Source organism: Crassostrea angulata, chromosome 3 (assembly GCF_025612915.1).
Source record: "Crassostrea angulata isolate pt1a10 chromosome 3, ASM2561291v2, whole genome shotgun sequence".
NCBI classification, from domain to species: Eukaryota; Metazoa; Mollusca; class Bivalvia; order Ostreida; family Ostreidae; genus Magallana; species Magallana angulata.
The window spans coordinates 10,984,473-11,003,447 of record NC_069113.1 but is presented as its reverse complement, the minus strand read 5'-3'; the positions used below and the strand labels follow the sequence as shown (position 1 = coordinate 11,003,447).

The window sequence follows — 18,975 nt, the reverse complement described above, 5'->3', positions numbered from 1 at the left end:
TCATTTAGAAAAGAACAAAGAGCTCTCCAACGAAGGAGCGTCCGATGTCTGAGCCCGCCATGATGATGGAGGATCATGATGGGGGGGACAGGGAGGAGAAGAAAAAGAAGGGCATGTTTAGTCGATTCAAGAAGAAGAAGGACAAGGATCACGAAGAACATAAAAAACATAAAAAAGACAAAAAATCCGAGGCCCATTAGTATTCTCAGAGACAAAGAATCCAAATTGCTACCAAACAATTGATTCAAGTGACGGGCCCATCTTCAAAACTTTGACCTGAAATATGATGACTAAAGGCAGTTTCAGACCAAACAGAAAGACAAACACAAATATTCAAAGCAAAATTGACGAGGCTAAGTTAAACATGCACAAAATGTTTGGCTTGCTTCTTATTGCGTTTATACAAAATCTATACACTAGTACAGTGAATTACTTAGTGGGCAGACCGGTCGACTCATTTACGAATGTCCTTTTCTACAAAAGTAACCGATGTTTACATTTGTACTTACAACACCTCTATATTGACCAAGATCTCATGTACCTTATCTGTGATCGTTGACATTCGGGTTGGTTGATCTACCGTGTGATTTTGGTATGGACCATTTACAAATGCTCTGATTTTTACTGATGTTTTGGTAGAACACATGAAGCTTAACCAACATGTATTCAAATATACTGGCTTTCTTAAATACATATCATTTTATTGTACCATCCATGTTTTGTAACTTGTAATTACTGGTATATTCATTAAATCAAAAGCAAGAAACTACTGTACATGTATATTCAGGATGAATATCCAAAAATACTTTAGTCCATTTCTATACTAAAATGTATGTACTGCATCATGAATGACATGATGTTTGGGACAGACAGTTATCAATAGAGTTTCTATTTTACTTAGAATACCTTTATTTTATGAATCAGTTTTTTTCTGAAATCTTTGTTTTGTTATGTTAATCAAATTGAATATAAATATATTATATACAGCATTATAGTGCTTCCATTTTTTGAAAAATTCTTTGTTTTTGATGAGGTTGTCTGTTAAGAATTCATGTATATGCAAAATTTAGTATGATTTTGTTTTATTATCATTCTATTACATGTTAATTTTCTATAATACATGTATTAGACAAATACATTGTAGTTATATTGGCTGCCATGAATGGTCGCAAGAATTAATCGTCTCATTGATGCATATCCAAACATTGAATGTCTCCACAAAGTGCTTCCGGCTTGCATTGCAATTATATAACTGCTGAATTTGAACACAAAAATAAAATTCTGGGAACATGCAACAGAACTGTGTTGTCTGTCACAGTTCAAGAACAAATTGTTAAAAAGGTGTGCAATGCAAACTATAAGAGATCTGATTTTGTTCTGTGAACTTCCATTAAGATAAATGTTTGTAAAAATACTCTGTTTATGCTTCGTATGTTTCGGCATTGACTGTGTGGAGGAAGTTGTAAATATGATAGTCCAGAGCAATACATGTGTACATTTGTACAGTTTTGTTAGTAGGTTTTATCAATAAAGCCAGTATCTATCATGTAAATAGAATTATTTCATAGTGAATGTTAAAGCCAAAATGAAGAGACCATGGGGTCTTGTTATATTGTGGTTTGATGGTAGACAATTGGGTTTTTTATACGAAATCAGAATGGAAAATCCATCAGTTAATAGCAGACAGATTGTAGAGGTTATATAATATAATATTATAGAGTGACTCATTAGAAAACTCTTAATCGGTGTATAATACAAAATGCTGCCTCATAAACCACACATCAGTACTTGCTACATATGTTATTGTGTTGTCATGTATATCACTATTCAACTAACATCAATTATTTTATTTTCAAATTATATTATATACATATATAAATTTATATAAATATTTATACTGAAAACGAAGTTCTGTTCTCATTTATGCAAGTACTATACTTTGTATACAAGAGGCCAATAGGCCGTAGTGGTCACCTGAGTATAAAACACAACCCTGTAAAGGATCCTCAAAATTCAGAATAGAATATTTTATATATTGTTCATTATAATTCTTGTACAATTTTAATATTCAGTCATTCTATTCATACACGTGTATAAAGCCTTATCGTTTTGGTTATTTATCGTAGGTAAATGTTAAAAGGAATAACACCTACTGAGAGTTCATATAATTCTTCTGAGATAGGTTGATTTAGCTGATCAGTAAAAAGATATATACACAACTGAGCTCCACATCTGCAAAAAATTGAAAATGCCTCAGAAGGAAGCATTAATTATGGGGAAATTATGATTATTTAATGATTAATTATGACAAAAAAGATGGAAAGGGGTAACACTTTAAATGCATTTCAGTAGGACATGCATGTAAATCACATATGAATGAAAGTATACGGATTTTGGGTCTGGAGAGTATTCAAGATATTAGACAGAAAAAAAGGATTTTTGGGGGAAAGGGCTGCTATAATGAAAAACATGCCCCATATCTCAAAAACTTCCTAGTACTTAAATAAATTCTTTAAAGAATATAACATTATTAATGTTTTTTCCATACATGGTAAGTAGAATCACAGTTAACAATAGAACCTATTCCCCAGCCCTCTTGAATTTCTCTTTAAAAGAATAATAGATTTTTACCAAATGATCAACAAAGTCCAGCACTTGCATCATATTGCGTAGAATTTAACGCTCGAATTTAAAATTATCGTATATCATCGTTCATTACTGTTTCATCCATTGCATAAAATACATTATATTCAACATCTTCATAATGTTCTCTCAAACATATCAGTGTCTGGATTCCGCGTACATTTAGACCACAGTGAAACCTGTCCATTCATCGCAATAAACACCCCGGTCACCGACAGCGTAGTGAGGACTCCCAGAGCAAAGCCCACGTTGAAATCGGCGTCCGTCGCTTTGAAGGTTTCGGGGAGGAAGGCTCCGGTGATGACGATGGTTTTGTCTGTGACCCTCTTGGACAGGTAGGCTGCTGTCTCTATCATAGAATCCGTTCCGTGGGTGATAAGAATTCTCGTCGAACGAGCATCGATGCACGTGCTCGCTAACTTCTCTCTGAGGATAAAAAAAGAAATACCGGTATTTGCATTCACGTATACTTTGTTTGAAAACATGATTGAACATACTTAAACGTACACTGTCATGTGTATTTGTATTATTTTGTATTATATGCAAGTATATGCAAGTATTAGATGGAACAAAAAATATACTATGCAAATATATATGTCATCTTTTTTTTTAATTGCAAACTGGTGTTATTGCAAACTTACGTTATCGATAACGCACGTTTCAAGTTAAAGGACCATAATAAAATCCCACTTTCACTGCATGCAGGTTTGATCCTCACCAAATACGTGTATAGTTCACATATACTGGCGTGTACCTGTCATGATCCCTTAGGTCTTGGCTGTCTTTCCGACACACAGACATCACGTGACAAGAGTCAGGCCCCACCCTAGCCCGGGGGAGAATCCGCTGCACGGCAGGCTGCGCGATCTCAAATGCGTACCCCAGGTTGGTTTTAGGATAGTCCTTATCTATTGTTCCTTGAAATAAAAATAGATATTGTATACTTGTGTTGTGCAATGAAAATGATTTTCTTTTGAATTTCTTGCAATGGTAATAAAGACGCTAACTTGGAAATATTTAAATTGTAAGCATATACATCATTCAAACGATACATGTAATACTTTCTTTTACCAGGATTTGAACATGTGCAGATCTAGACAATATTGTATATTTATATATAAAACAGTTTAACAAGAGAAAAGGTCTTCCTATATATGCTTAAAGTTAAGCAAGATAAATTCATTTTTGAGGCAGTATTATAATGAGATAATAAAATAATTTTGCGAGATGTTAAACGACTAACTTATGCGTGTTTGACTTGCTATATAACGCGTTGAATAAATATTTCTATATAACGATTGATTAGGGAATAAGGAATCATTCTTTGCATGAGGTTATAATTTTGGTGGGGGCGTGGTCAAATCCAATCAAGCCTGAAAGGCTTGATTGGATTTGATCATGCTACGGCCGAAATTATCACATAATACTGTATTCAAGAATAATTCCTTATTACTTATTTTACATAATTTAATTACGAAGGGCTTTATTAGATTTGACCACACTACGGCCAAAATCACCATATAATATTTAATTATTCGAAAAATTAACACTTTGATAAAGTTATTAAAAAAGAGAATATATAGTTATATACATATACATGCACTTTTTTAAATCGTCCCTACGAGATATCTTCTTTGTTATGGCAAGTTACATAACGAGATATTCTAACTCGTTTGAACAAAATATTATTTTTTACTTTCTAAAAAAAAATGTTTCCGATTTTAACACATTTTTCATTTTATAAATCAGACCTTCCATCCGTATCTGATGGGGAAAAATGTTTGTTTGTGTGTATTTTTCTGTACTGATATCACAAATCATATTGTCATACCGTGCTTGGTAGTATACGTGTGTGCCTCGTTGATTTGTGGACTCGATTTCTCGACTGAGAGAGTGTTCGATTGTACTGTGTTTTTTTTATGTTTAAAAAAGAACTAAACATTTATATTTTGACTTAATTTAAAGGCACGGCTATTAATTAAAATACAACTTTGTAAAACAGGTCATTTGAAAAAAACAAACCGTGAATGATTTTTTTATATGAAGTAATTTAAATTCTGTCGGCACTGAGACGGTGTACAGCGTAGGTCAGTCAAAGACATGCATTTTTTTTTTATATAGAAAACAGGTTATAGAAGAGAGGAGAAAAAAGTGCTGGAACTGTATTGAAATTTACTTTTATAATGTTAAATAACTTGAGAAATATATAATGTACCCATGCACACTCAAAAAATTCTGAAAATTACACAATCCGATTCCAGTGATTTGACAGAACCTATCCGCCCTCATTCATTTCAGACACATGACTATGCACGTGACATGTGCCCTATTCTAAAATACTCTAATATGAATTACGGAATAAAATTGGCTTTAATATCTACCGACTAAGCTGCACTAGCAAAAAATAAAATTTCAGATTAGATTTAAAATGTTTTACCTCCTGTTTGTATAATCAGAACTGCTTCAGGTTCACACATTATGTAGTTATCTCCCGGAATATCGCATTTTACATTTCCCAATTTTTATATTATGTTTCTACTGGACATTTCCTGCTGTTTATTATTGTTGTGAAAATGGTTTGTGAAAAATGTAAGTAAGACGTTTTGTAGTTGTTTGTGAAAAATGTAGGTAAAACGTTTTGTAGCAATAACTAATTAGTATTGGCTTATATTTTTGAAATCGACATAATTAAAGAATAACAGATATTATGTTATTTGTACGAAACAAAAATGATTAAAAGTTCTTGGTATGTTTTATTTATAAATGATTATTGTAGTAAAATATTTGTTTGGAAAAGATAGTATGATGTATTTGTAGGTCAAAAGAAGCTTGGGAAAGTTATTACACCTGATCCATGGAAATCAGGGGCCAGAAATACAACAGGTATATTTTGTTCATAATTGTTATTCATATTGATGATCACTTTTCTTCTTTGACACAAGTTTAACTGGATTGGAGAAATAATATCAGATCTGACCAGAATTCGAACCCAAACCTCTAAATCTGCAGTCATTTGTTTTACTAACTAAGCTATCTTGTGTGGTGATCAAACCATTCGGACTGTCTCAAAGGAAATAATTGAGAGTCATTTTGTTATTTGTATAAGGTATTGATTAGATAAAATTAATTATTTCCTCTTGGTAAAAGGGATATTTTCATAAGATTTTAATCATCTACATGTAATTGTAAAATAAATTAGATATAAAGAAAATAAACATCAATTTTCAGGGAATCACAGGAATGGAGCAAATATGGGTGTTGGGATTTTAAGCACCCTGTCGTACATGTAATTATGATCAGATTAGGGTTATATAGTATAGATAAAAACTCTAGAATAATTTTAAGATAGTTTGTTAAAGGTACATTTCATTTCATATACAGTAAAACTCGTTTAGTACGAACACGGATATATAGCAAATTCTTGGATATAGCGAAGTCTTTTTGAGTCCCCTGTAAAATTCTTTGCAGATTTTTACAGTTATAACAAATTTGGATATAACGAATTTATGGATATAGCGAACTGATTTTGAGTCACCTAGATGTGAATTATAACAAAATTTAACTCTTTTATAACGAATGTTTTTACAATTTAAAAAGTTTCCCTTTAACATAATAGTTCAAGAATGAATTTATTTTCATATAATTTTTTTTACGGTACTTACAATCCAATTATTAAAGGTATCAAAGTAATGTATTTTTATTCTAAGCCTCAATTAGCAAAAATTATGGTCTGGTCTAAGAATACATGTATATAGTAAATTTGCTATACATGTAGAAATTATTACAAATTCGTTATACGGAATAGCGAATTACGGATATAACGAAGTAAATCCATCAGTCTGTAGGACCTCGCTATAACCGAGTTTTACTGTATCTGGTAACATCACAGATATATGAAGTTGAAATTAACCTACGAAATCAGATAAGGGGTGATTTCACCAGGAGTTGCCTATCTCATTATTATTTATGTCCTTGTTGTAATATAAACCTCCACAGACCTTTTATTTTTAGTTGTGTTTTGAAATCTGACAAGCTAGAATGTACGTGCATTTCAAAGAAGAAATCTTTCGTTTTTCCATATTTATGAATTATTGAATGAACATTGTTAGAGGTCTGAGATATCAATATTTATGATAATCAAATAATAAAGTAAAGCATTATGTGAGGATATCTTGGGACAGAGTATGATATATATATTTATTATATATAATATATTCAGTTTAATATTTCATCAATTTACAGAAAGCGGAGGAAGAGTGGTCAATGAAAACAAAGCTTTGACATCAAAGAAAAACAGGTATTATTTGAGTGTGGTATATATGTATAAATACATTAAGAATAAAGATATATAATAAATACATGTATTTAATTATCTTATGAATAAAAAGAAAAGATTTGTGATAACTTTTAGTACAAGTGTTTGTATTAATTTTCTAGGTTTACTCCATACCAGACTTTCACTAAATGCAGGATTTGTAAGTCTTCTGTACATCAATCTGGCTCACATTATTGTCAAGGTAAGTTTATAAAAAATTAAAGAAAGAAATATTGCATCCACATATGTAAGAGGACAGGCCTAACCCCCCTAAGGCATTGGTTTAATTGCTAGAGCATTGAGTTTTAACATAGAAGGGATAAAGTTTGAGCTTACTTGTGGACATTCTTCTAATCTCTTAGTGTCTAACAAAAAAACCCACGTGGAGTGGATTGAAGAGTCTAAGGGATAGAAATCTCAAAAGAAAATGTATATTAGCTATAGTGTGTATGATAAGCTTAGTACTGTCACACTCTTAAAAGACCTAGCCTATGGGTTAACCATCTAGCTAGGTTGGAAGAACACTGGTTTTAAACCATAAGGTCTCAAGTTTTAGCCTACTTGTTATCATTCCCTTAATCTATTACAACAAGTACAGTTGAGTTTGTTCAGAAATACTTGATGTCATAAAAAGATGATTTAACATTGCCAAGGGGAATGGGGGCCTGTTCTGTACACTTCTGATTGTATCTTCAAGAACAATTTTTAAGTACATGTCAAAGTAATACTTTTCGATTATAATTCTTTGATGCCATAACTTTTTAATTATTCTCATATTCTTGCGTGTACATTCATTAAAACCTTTTGGGTGTTGTACTGCTTTAGGGTGTTGTTTTTTTTTTTTTTTTTTTACATATTACTATTTTACCTTTTATAAAACTTTAAATTTTTCAAAACACTTTTTGGTGATTGTTATGAATTCACATGTGCAAAATTTCCACACATAATTAGCTTATTAAATTTTTTCTTTACAAATTGTGTACACACTACAATGTATATTAGCTATAGATCTAGGTTCAGGTAAACAGTTTTATGTTCTAATTTTTGTATACTCAAACTATTTAAAATACATGTATGTTCACTTTTCAATATCTTAACAATTTCTGTCTTTTTCTTTTTAGGATGTGCCTACAAGAAAGGTAGCATATTTTATTGCTTTTGGAAAAAGTTGTTTCAAGAGTTTTATTGATTTTTTTAAGGAAATGTCTCAAAAACTTAAACCTTGTTTTTTACTCCCTTTTTAGCTCACCTGAACCGAAGGTTCAAGTGAGCTTTTCTGATCACCCGTTGTCCGTCGTCCGTCCGTCCGTCTGTCTGTCTGTCCGTCCGTCTGTAAACTTTTCACATTTTCAACTTCTTCTCAAAAACCACTGGGCCAAATTTAACCAAATTTGGTACAAAGCATCCTTATGGAAAGGGGGTTATAAATTGTAAAAATAAAGGGCACAGCCCTTTTCAAAAGGGAGATAATTGCGAAACAGTAAGTATAGGGTGCATGTCTTTAAAAATCTTCTTCTCAAGAACCACTGCACCAGAAATGCCAATATTTACACAAAAGCTTGTATATATATTGAAGATTCTAAATTGTAAAAATCGTGACCCTCGGACCAAAACTGGGGCCCCAGGCGGGGTTCAAAGTTTAACATAGAAATACATAGGAAAATGTTTTAAAAATCTTCTTCTCAAGAACCACTGCACCAGAAATGCCAATATTTACACAAAAACTTGTATATATAGTGAAGATTCTAAATTGTAAAAATCGTGACCATCGGACTAAAACTGGGGCCCCAGGCGGGGTTCAAAGTTTAACATAGAAATACATAGGAAAATTTTTTAAAAATCTTCTTCTCAAGAACCACTGCACCAGAAATGCCAATATTTTCACATAAGCTTGTATACATAGTGAAGATTCTAAATTGTAAAAATCGTGACCCTCGGACCAAAACTGGGGCCCCAGGCGGGGTTCAAATTTAACATAGATATACCTTAGGAAAATGTTTTAAAAATCTTCTTCTCAAGAACCACTGCACCAGAAATGCCAATATTTACACAAAAGCTTGTATATATAGTGAAGATTCTAAATTGTAACAATCGTGACCCTCGGACCAAAACTGGGGCCCCAGGCGGGGTTCAAAGTTTAACATAGATATACCTTAGGAAAATGTTTAAAAAATCTTCTTCTCAAGAACCACTGCACCAGAAATGCCAATATTTACACAAAAGCTTGTATGTATAATGAAGATTCTAAATTGTAGAAATCGTGACCCTCAAATCAAAACTGCAGCCCCAGGAGGGGTTCAAAGTTTAACATAGAACTACATATGAAAAATGTTTAAAAATTTTCTTCTCAAAAACCACTTCACCAAAAATGCCAATACATACACAAACGCTTGTATATATAGTGAAGATTGTAAAAATCGTGACCCCTGAATAAAAAGTGGGGCCCCAGTAGGGGTTTAGATTTTAACATATTTAGGAAAATGTTTTAAAATCTTTTTCTCAAGAACTATAGTGCAACTGTTTGGGATATTACTATGCATACATGTACATCCTTAAATAATGTAGATTCAAAAAATTGTAACTCCCGGATATTTGATGGGCACCAAGAGGGGTTCAAAATTTAAACATTTTAAAAAACATAAAGGAAAAGTTTAAAAATTTTCGTCTCAAGAACTACAATGTTTTAGTTTGTAGAATTTCTATGCCTTCGCTCATGTAGATTCCTAATTGGTAAAATCGTGACCCCAGGACCAATATTGGGGCCCCAAGATGGGGTCAAAGTTTATTATAGAAATATAAAGGTCACGTTAAAATATCTTCTTCTCGAGAACTACAATGCCTCAATTTGTGAGATTACTATCATGCATACAACCTTGGATAATGAAGGTTCGACAGTTTTAAAATAGTGACCCCTGGACTAATACTAGGGACCCAAGATGGGTTTAAAGTTAAATGTAGAAGTACCGGTATATATGGAAAATGTTTAAAAATCTTCTTTTCGAGAACTACAATGCATCAATTTGTCAGATAACTACGTAAGCACCCTCAAATAGTGTAGATTTGAAATTATTAAAGCTGTGACCTCAATCTAATACTGGAGCCCCAAGAGGTGTTCAAAGTTTAGCATAGAAATATAGAGGGAAAATGTTGAAAAATCTTTTTCTAGGGAACTATAATGCTTCAGCTTGTGAGATAACTATGCAAGCATCCTTAAATAATGTAGATTCCAAATAATTAAAACTTTAGCCCTGGACTAATACTGTGGCCCCAAGAGGGGTTCAAAGTTTAACATAGACAGATATATTGAAAATGTTTTTAAAAAGTTTTTCTCGAGAACTATAATGCTACAGTTTGTGAGATTATTATGCAAGGATCCTCAAATTGTGTAAACTCTAATGTAGTGGAACCAAGAGTTATCTTTCTTGATGTTCTGTACAGTCTGAGAGTTATTTCTCTTGAAGTGGAACTCTGCTACGTTCAGTTTTTCAGGTTGTGTACGTGCGGTCCTACCGCAGTGCTACACATTTTCATTCCTATGTTACTGTTTATGTTGTTCAAGCCAACCATAAACCTCGGACCATAACTGGGTCCCCAGAAAGGGGTTCAATGTTTAAAATAGAAAAAGCATATGCTACGAAATGTTATATGTTACAAGGAACTGCTGTTCAGGTGAGCGATGTGGCCCATGGGCCTCTTGTTTCATTTGTTTTTTTTTTCTTTTTCTTTAAATACAAAAATGATGTATATATATCTAGAACCACCAAAGGTCCAACTATGAGACTTGTATAAGTTAGTGGCCTGAAGCCATGCATGCCTCGTACATAACAAGTTTTTGAAGCAAGAATTAAATTTGATCAAGTGTTTGGTAACATGTTTATGAGAGAGAATAATCAATGTTTCAGGAATATGTGCCATGTGTGGCAAGAAGATCATTGAGACCAAGAACTACAGACAAACATCAGTTTGAAAGAAAAGGACAGTTTACAGAGCATAGAATGAAAAGAATTATTGGAGGGATAATTCTACAAACATATTTTTTTTTTAAAATGTCTGTCTATATTGTTTGTGAATAATTTTCATCACTGTATGAGCACTTTTTGAAATATTAATGTGTTTTAAAACGTGTATTAAGCAATCGTCATTTTAAAAAAAAAATATTAAGTCAAATATGTAAGATAGACGTGAACATTTAGTCTTGATCATGTTTTCACACAAGATTAGATCAAAGAACTTTGGGTGAAAAATATTGTGCTGTTAATAAGAAAAAGGTGATAAGAATCACAGATAAGAGTTTTCATGTATCATATTCTCATTTTGAATCATTGTGAATGTACCAGTGGTCTAAATTTAATTTTTCAATAATGTCAGTTATTATGAAAGATAAAGAAACAAGAAACTCAACATTGCTTCAATTGACTGTTAGGATAAATTTAAATTGAGCCATGGTTTGTCTAAACTTTTGTTTGATTTCGGAGAACGAATCATTAAAAGTTGTAAAAAATTAACATACTAGGCTCAGAAGAAATTTTATAATTTATATGTAATTTATAGATAAATTGTCTTAGAAATATTGGGATTTATGAGAAAGATTGTAATATAAGAAATGGTTATCAAGAGTTTTTAAGTGTATATATTTGTATAAAGATGTCATAAAATATGTGTAAGTTTTTATAAATAAACATTTTTTTCTCTAAATTATTAGTTTTGTTTGTGCATTGAGAATTTGTACGAAATATTATACGAATAACTTGTTTACTATGCGATCTTACGCATGCGCATCACAGGAGCGCGGAAGTTTCAAAACAAACGCGAAGTCCGTGCAAAATGACAACGCGGAGAAAGACCAGACAGAGTACGCTCAAAGGTAACAAAACAGGTACGTGACTTCAACGAAGTTTAATTTAGCGTAATAATGCGACAGAAAAAATATTTGCTCTCAGTATGCATAGAAAGACCCCCGTAACCAGAATATCAATGCATAAGTCGGTATGGCTTTCAGTAAACATTGCATTGTGAAGTTCACATTACATGGCCTCTAAATTTTTATCAACGAACAGGTAAATGTACGGCTAGGATGATATGAAACTTCTCTAATAAGAAACGTACAGACATCTACAGTATCTGTACTTAGTAATGTTATAAAATGCATGGTCTGTTTTACGTATACGTGTGTACATGCCCTATATACATTCCCTAGCTATACATTTACATGTTTACATTTGTACCTGTTTACTGGCTTATTTAGTTATTGATAGAAATTCCAAGTCCAGTGATATAATGTTAACTTAACAATGTTCATTGTATACCTTCTAAATTTGTTAGAAACGCATTTCCAGGTTGAACCTGTATTATTTAAGGTGGGACACTTCCAGGTTATGGCATACTAATCATCGAAATAAACATTAGAATAGAGTGTAAATTTATGAATAGGTCCTTTCCCAGAATTGCTACCTAGCAGTGTAGCACTGTGGGTTAGAGGATTCGCTACGAATCTGTAAGTCATGAGTTTGAATCTGGCTGGGGATTTTACAACTTTTTACTCGTAGTTTACAACAAATTTTAAAACATGCTTTGTGTCAAATTTAAAAATTCTAAACCAGTGAAAGTAATTTGATTTTAATGTACTTTCATCGATTTACAGTCAAGTCGTACACAGACCAACTTGTATACAGGTCAACTCGTATACAAACATTTCCGCATAAAAAAACCAAAAGTCAGCTCGTATACAAGGTATTTTTGAGTCATTAATGTTAGCCTATACTAATCACCGTTCTAGACAATGAAAGTCATCTTTTGCTGTAACATATTATATAATATTTTCTTAAATATATCATCTGTTGTAAGAATATTTGACTCATGACTGGCGTGCAGCATTTGTTATATTTTTTATCATATTTAATATTTGACATAAATTATATAGGCATATGAAATTTTTGTATACGAGTTGACTTTCGGTTAAACACACCGGGAATTTTTGTATACAAGCTTATTTTTGGTTGTTTATACGGAAATTTTTTTATACGAGTTGACATGTATACGAGTTGGTCTGTGTACGACTTGACTGGACTCCCTTTCATCCATATTAATATCAACAAATGTCTCATACCACATTAATTCGGGTGAATTAATCTACAGAGCCTAAATTGGTTACTTACATAAGTGCACACTTTATGATCTGGTTTTTCAATCAGAGAGCTCCAGATCTGCAGCTATTTGTGACCTTAATCTTACACGGTTGATCATGATGATAATTTTATTTTTCAGAAGAATCCTCCTCCAGTGAATCAGAGTACTCAAAAACACTGAAAATTATAACAAAGTTGTCACAAAAATACCTGCCAGTGGTATGTTTAAATTTTGTTATATTACATGATATATCTGACAAGGTTGTGTTTTATACATTGAAAATTCAGTTTTAAATTATGGATGAGTATCATTTTTTTATAAAAACTTTTTGTCACCAGAGTACAGATGACCCCAAAAAGAAACCTGCAAGTACCAAAGCAAGAAGTAAAAGGGTATGACTATAGTTTTTGTTATTGCTATGACAAAAAATTTGACAACCAACTTTGCAAAGCAGAACAATATTAAATCAAGATAGCATTTAAAAAGAGTGAAAGATGATCACGATTTTAAAGTCGATTTTAAAGTGCTTACAGTCAAACTCTCTGTGTTTGGCTCATTCATACAAGCAGATTAAAACTATACTATATCCCAAGATATTTGTAAATACATGTACCACAGGAAATGGAATGGGAAAAAAAGTCAACATTCCCAATTAAAAATCTCCATATTCAAGAAATCAATTTTTGTTCCTGTGACTTTTTCCGAATGAAAAATAATAATGTGTGAATGAAAATATCTTGAATATTTTCCCTTTCATTGATTTCAATTGCATTTCTTTCACAGGTATGTGTATTCTTATTTAAAATCTTCCAAATGTGCTTCATAAATCCACATATCTTGGGACAGACTATAAAAACATTTCTTATTGTAATGTCAAAGTTCCATGTCTTTAATATGCAATTTTTTTCGAAAAGAGAAACAGTTTACTCCCAATAGCAGGAACTCATCTTGATGTTGTTAATGGTTGCACATGTTCATTATGCTAATGAGGATATGCTAAAAATAATAAATTATTGTGCTCTTGAATAATTCAATTCTATATTTGAATGTATTTTGATATACATGTAAATCCTTCAATTTTAGAGTCCAGATAAGGCTTATGATGGAGATGAGGAAAATACCAGTCCTGATGGATCAGACACCACAACCAGTGTCTCCTCCAAGAGCAAAAGCAGTCTGTATGACTTCGACGAGGAGGATCCCGAACCCATGACATCATCTCTCAAACAGCCTAAAACCAAGAGGAAACGGTCACCTCCAGTAAAGACTACAGTGTCAAAGTCGAAATCAGCCAAATCAAAAAATTCACCTCCCAAAATCACATCTAAAGTTGAAAACAAAAGTAGTGTCCCCAAAAAAGCCAGAAATAAGAAAGTACCATCGTCACAGTCTTCACCTATGGACACTTGTCCAGTATTGCATACAAACAGTATTGAAAGTCCCATTATAAGATCAAGCTTGAAAGGAAAGAATGTTTCATTTTCTCCAAATGTTTCTGAAATAATTCCAGCAAGTTTTACACCAGTGGTTTCCCTACAGAGACTTGAAGTTGACAATGTTGAAGGTTCCCAGAGACAGCTTCGAAAGAGAAAGCATGAACCTCCTCCAACACAATCCGTAAAATCCCCAAAGATCAAAAAGGTAACTCCAACTTCAAAAGACAAGCTATTGAAGAAAGAAAAGTCGAGAGACAGCGGAATGTTTCTTTCACCAGACGTTGTGGCAGAGAAAGATTTCAAGGCCCGGGCTGTGTCCACTCCATTTAACCCTTCAATGGTTCCCATTCAGACTTCTCTGAATGCATATCGTGACCCAGCCTCACTGAATGTGTCCCCTGTGAAGAAGACTTCCACCAGTGGCCCTGTTACTCCCCTCTCTGACTACGCCTCTATGGACTCCATTACCCACCAACTGACGTTTGATGACAGCATGACAGACATTGACAAAAATACAGCGCAGAACATTGAGTTATTTACTACAGAGGAAGGTTGGTTTAAGTTTAAATGTTGTTTTCCATATTAATATGCATTATTTATTGGACAGAGTTTTACTTTTATTTTGATACCTTTAAGCTTGTAGTTTATAATGAATCATTTTGATACTGATTAATGATAATGCTATGGTAAAAATTAAATCCCCTAATGATATGTTCAGTCAAATGGTCAAAGACATTGGACTTTCTGTTCAGATTAGATTCAACTGTTTTTGACCTGATGAAATGTATTTTGGGCTATTTTCTGATATAAATTTAAAATACAACAAAATTTATATGGCTAGAGTTAAGTTCAATGTTTAACATTTTCTCCCTCAGATTTAGCTGTCAACAGGAGTTTTCAGAAGTCATACAAACCTGCAAAAAGGAAACTGGAGAAAAAGAAAACAATGAAAGCAGTATGTACAAGTACATGTATATATTACTGTGTCTTGTCATCATATACTTTGCATTGACTTGGTTCTCAATAGAATTATATCAAAGTATAGTTCCAAATATTTTTACTCATAAACATAACCTATTGTATTATGACTTTTCAATTTGTTTACAAAAACATGTAGAGCACTGTCTACCAAAGCCTCCTTATTTTGACAATGTAAGACCCTTTATTGGATTTAATTCATATATTTGATAAATACAATATATATCCTATTATTCCTTAAGAGTTTAATTAATTTTGCTGTTTATTTCAGAATGCCAAAGTTGATGAATGGATGGAAAAGATGAACACAGAGTTTTCAGAAATTGAGGGATTTGAGCTAAGCATTGAAGACAATGCATAACTTATGGGTGTTTGAAAAAATTGTAGACGATCACAAAATGGAGCAGTTATTGTTGATTCCCCACCTTTTTTATTGGCATGAATTACTTAAGCTGTATGTTTTGCAAGAAACCATTGGTAAGAAGAAGAAAAAAATTAACATCTTGCATACTTTAGGAATTACTGAGTAAATGATTTGTATGAAGAAAAAAAATCAGTGCAAATTTTCATTTTTAATTCAATGAAAACCTAATGAACAATTATTTCTGGTTGTGAATGAATATTGGATTAAGATGTCAGCTTTAGTCATTCTACTTTTGGACAATTAAGAGCTTTAGTAATGAAAAATCAAAAAACATGGATTTTTTTTTTTATTAGTAACTGAACTTTGGCTCTTTTTTTTTTTTTTTTTTTTTAACTTTTTGCAGGTTTTATGAGATTGTACAGCATGAACATAAATTTTAAATTATGCAAGTTTAAGAATTGTTTTATGGGGGTTTTTTTTACTGAAAAAAAAAAAATAATAGAAAGAATTTTCATATTTTATTTTTTCAATTGAAGAAATCATGTATTAATGTTAATATGTATTTTACATTCACATGTAAGGTACATGTAAATAGGCCAGTTTTAATACGAATATGATTTTGTAGTGTTTCATTAAGACTTATGATTTATGTGCAATTTTGTCATACTTTTGTATCTAAAAAATGGTCATAATATGTTAATAGCTAAAAAAAAAATACCAGATTAATAAAATCATGAATTTATTGATATTAAAAACTATTAAATTTAAACCATTAATAGTATTTTTAAAGATTATTTTGGGTTTGAATCACATGTTGATAAGGAAATGCATGTTCTTTTAATTTTCATGTTCGTGTATGTAGTTTGGAAAAAAATATTTTTTCCACTAAAAAAATTAACCTTACAGTCTTTATATAATATAGTGTATTATATTTTTTTTTTAGTAAACAGGTCTGAAGTGTACATATTTTAGTTATCATCCTGATAAAAAAAAATAGAGAATATATGGTTGCAGTACACTGTATTCATGTCTTGTATAAATAAAAGTCATTGGTTACACATATAACTTAGTGTTTTACTTGATGCAGTAGTTGGAAACATCATTTGAAGGTACAATTTATGCTTTATCACAAAGAAATAAAAAAAAAAAAAAAAACTCTTACAGCCTCTTTAAATGCAATATTTAGTGTCAAATGCATTGAAATGCAGTCTGATCTAAATGGTCCGTTTTCAGTTATAATGATACCAGCAGTGATTAAAAAACAAAAACTTTCAAGTGATGAAGCTTTTGACAAATTCACACGTACAGTTCTGTTCATCACCTGTATCTTGATTTGCATTAACTTGCCATCTTGCTCGGGGTTTGCTTTTGGGGTCAACATTATGCACTACCATCTTAATGCATGTAATTCCTGGCTACCCCTTGTTTATTCCAAAAACACATGTAACATCTGCTTTCAGAGGTATACTTCTGATCAGGTTTACTCTGTGCCAAAATGAATTTACTTTGAGTTTATTCTGGTAAACCTCGAAAGTAAGCCCAGGGTTTAGTTGAGTTTTCTTTCTGTTCGGTTGGGTCTCATTGGCACTGCAAGTTTCATCAAGTTTTTTCCATAATAATGAGAGAACATCTGAAAGTATAGAGTATTGACCTGCAGGTGGTCTGAAATTGCTCTTTTCAGATATACATGTGTTTCTTTGATATCTGTCAAAAGAACTCGAAAGAAAGTAAGGTGGTTCACTACACCTTGAAATATTTTCTCAAATCAGCAGAAAATTCATTATGATAGATACATGTATCATAATGGATAAGAAGTATTTAAGTCAAAAAGGCAAAAAAAATGTGTAATTTTGGATGAAAAATTACATTTTTGAAAATTTAATACTTTAAACATGAACAAAAGCTCCAGGCGGATTCAAACTCATGATCTGCGGTTCAGAAGCCCAATACTTTAACCACTGAGCTACGACGATATACAACTGAATTGAACGATATAAACAGTTTAACAAAACATTAAAATAACCATCTTGTGATAAGTAAGTATTACCTTAAGGGGATATTTGCCATCTTATATATTGAAGGATAAGAATGTAAACATTTCTTGAACTGGCTTGTTTCTGCCTGAAACTGGCCTAAAATGGAGCCACAAGATATAAAAACAATAAATATGACGTTCTACCTGTCATTTCATTTGAAAAGAATGCATACAAGAACAGGACAATGCATTTTAATCTCTTAAAACAGCTGATTTAACTGCACAGCTACAGACTTATTTTGAATATTTAAAAATCTTATGGACAGACAAAATGTGATCAGACAATGTCACCAGCTTTCAGCTCAGGTAAGCTAAAAAACACACATGAACCTTCAATTCAGGTGAGCTAAAAAGAGGGCCCTTACAAGGATTTCAAATTGGTGTTGGATATCCTTAACCCATGGTATATAAACTTGACTCAAGGTCACTGCACAGCTGATTCATATGGGCAAACTTTTGTTACAGTCTTAGCAAGATTGGGTTAATGGCCAAAAACCAGATTTATAGATTTTTGATGACCCCAACCTTTGACAAACCTTGGTTAAAGGTCGTCGCACAGTCTTAACCCAATGATCACTTTTTATGTGAAGTAACTGCCAGATAGGGTCAATGGGAGAGAATAACATTACATATTAGCCTTGTTATGGACTGTTTCATTGAAGATATGGCAAAGTATACCGGTAATTAAACCTTCATTTTGTATATTAATAGATGAAAAAAAAGGATGGAAAAGACATGATGGCTGTCATTTTGCTGTCTATAATTTGCTACTTGTTAACAAAAAAAATATAAATGGCAGTCACATAACATTGCCTCATTTTATTGTGGTGAACAAACATTGTGTCGCTATAAGGGCGCCTGCAGAGTGGAGCCCTTATTAACTGCATGATGTAGCTTTGAAAAAGGTGGTCAGTAAGGACCGGTTTTATAGATCATATACTGCATGCATATATATATATATAGTGCTACATTTCTTTGAATTGATGGGACTTTTGATTTGTATTTAAACATGTGTAAATTGCTTTTAAGTTTATATTCAAGTTCTTTCATTAAATTATTACACTTAAATGTAATGGAT

The 18,975-nt window shown here is 32.2% G+C and overlaps 4 protein-coding genes across 8 annotated transcripts in view; 3 read left to right on the top strand and 1 right to left on the bottom strand.

Annotated features, from left to right (window-relative positions):
- Nucleotides 1-1,904, top strand: part of LOC128177137 (spectrin beta chain, non-erythrocytic 5-like) — a 68,903-nt gene extending 66,999 nt beyond the window's left edge. For all 5 annotated transcript variants that reach the window (XM_052843713.1, XM_052843708.1, XM_052843711.1 and 2 more), the window contains one exon: nucleotides 9-1,904. In XM_052843713.1, coding sequence (XP_052699673.1) covers nucleotides 9-200 — 192 coding nt within the window. In that variant the 3' untranslated portion in view covers nucleotides 201-1,904. The remainder of the gene's footprint in view (nucleotides 1-8) is intronic.
- Nucleotides 1,833-5,187, bottom strand: LOC128177139 (uncharacterized). The gene is made up of 3 exons (XM_052843715.1): nucleotides 5,081-5,187; nucleotides 3,398-3,560; nucleotides 1,833-3,069 (listed from the first exon to the last, which is right to left on the bottom strand). Exons 1-3 carry the CDS (start codon nucleotides 5,118-5,120, stop codon nucleotides 2,760-2,762), a joined length of 513 nt encoding a protein of 170 aa, XP_052699675.1. The 5' UTR covers nucleotides 5,121-5,187; the 3' UTR covers nucleotides 1,833-2,759.
- Nucleotides 5,153-11,640, top strand: LOC128177140 (cysteine-rich PDZ-binding protein-like). The gene is made up of 6 exons (XM_052843716.1): nucleotides 5,153-5,232; nucleotides 5,461-5,526; nucleotides 6,886-6,940; nucleotides 7,081-7,160; nucleotides 8,080-8,097; nucleotides 10,861-11,640. Exons 1-6 carry the CDS (start codon nucleotides 5,217-5,219, stop codon nucleotides 10,923-10,925), a joined length of 300 nt encoding a protein of 99 aa, XP_052699676.1. The 5' UTR covers nucleotides 5,153-5,216; the 3' UTR covers nucleotides 10,926-11,640.
- Nucleotides 11,562-16,921, top strand: LOC128175682 (sororin-like). The gene is made up of 7 exons (XM_052841494.1): nucleotides 11,562-11,574; nucleotides 11,679-11,834; nucleotides 13,223-13,299; nucleotides 13,423-13,476; nucleotides 14,168-15,071; nucleotides 15,396-15,475; nucleotides 15,770-16,921. The coding sequence occupies exons 1-7, from the start codon at nucleotides 11,562-11,564 to the stop codon at nucleotides 15,857-15,859; spliced, it is 1,374 nt and encodes a 457-aa protein (XP_052697454.1). The 3' UTR covers nucleotides 15,860-16,921.
- Nucleotides 16,922-18,975: the final 2,054 nt, after the last annotated feature.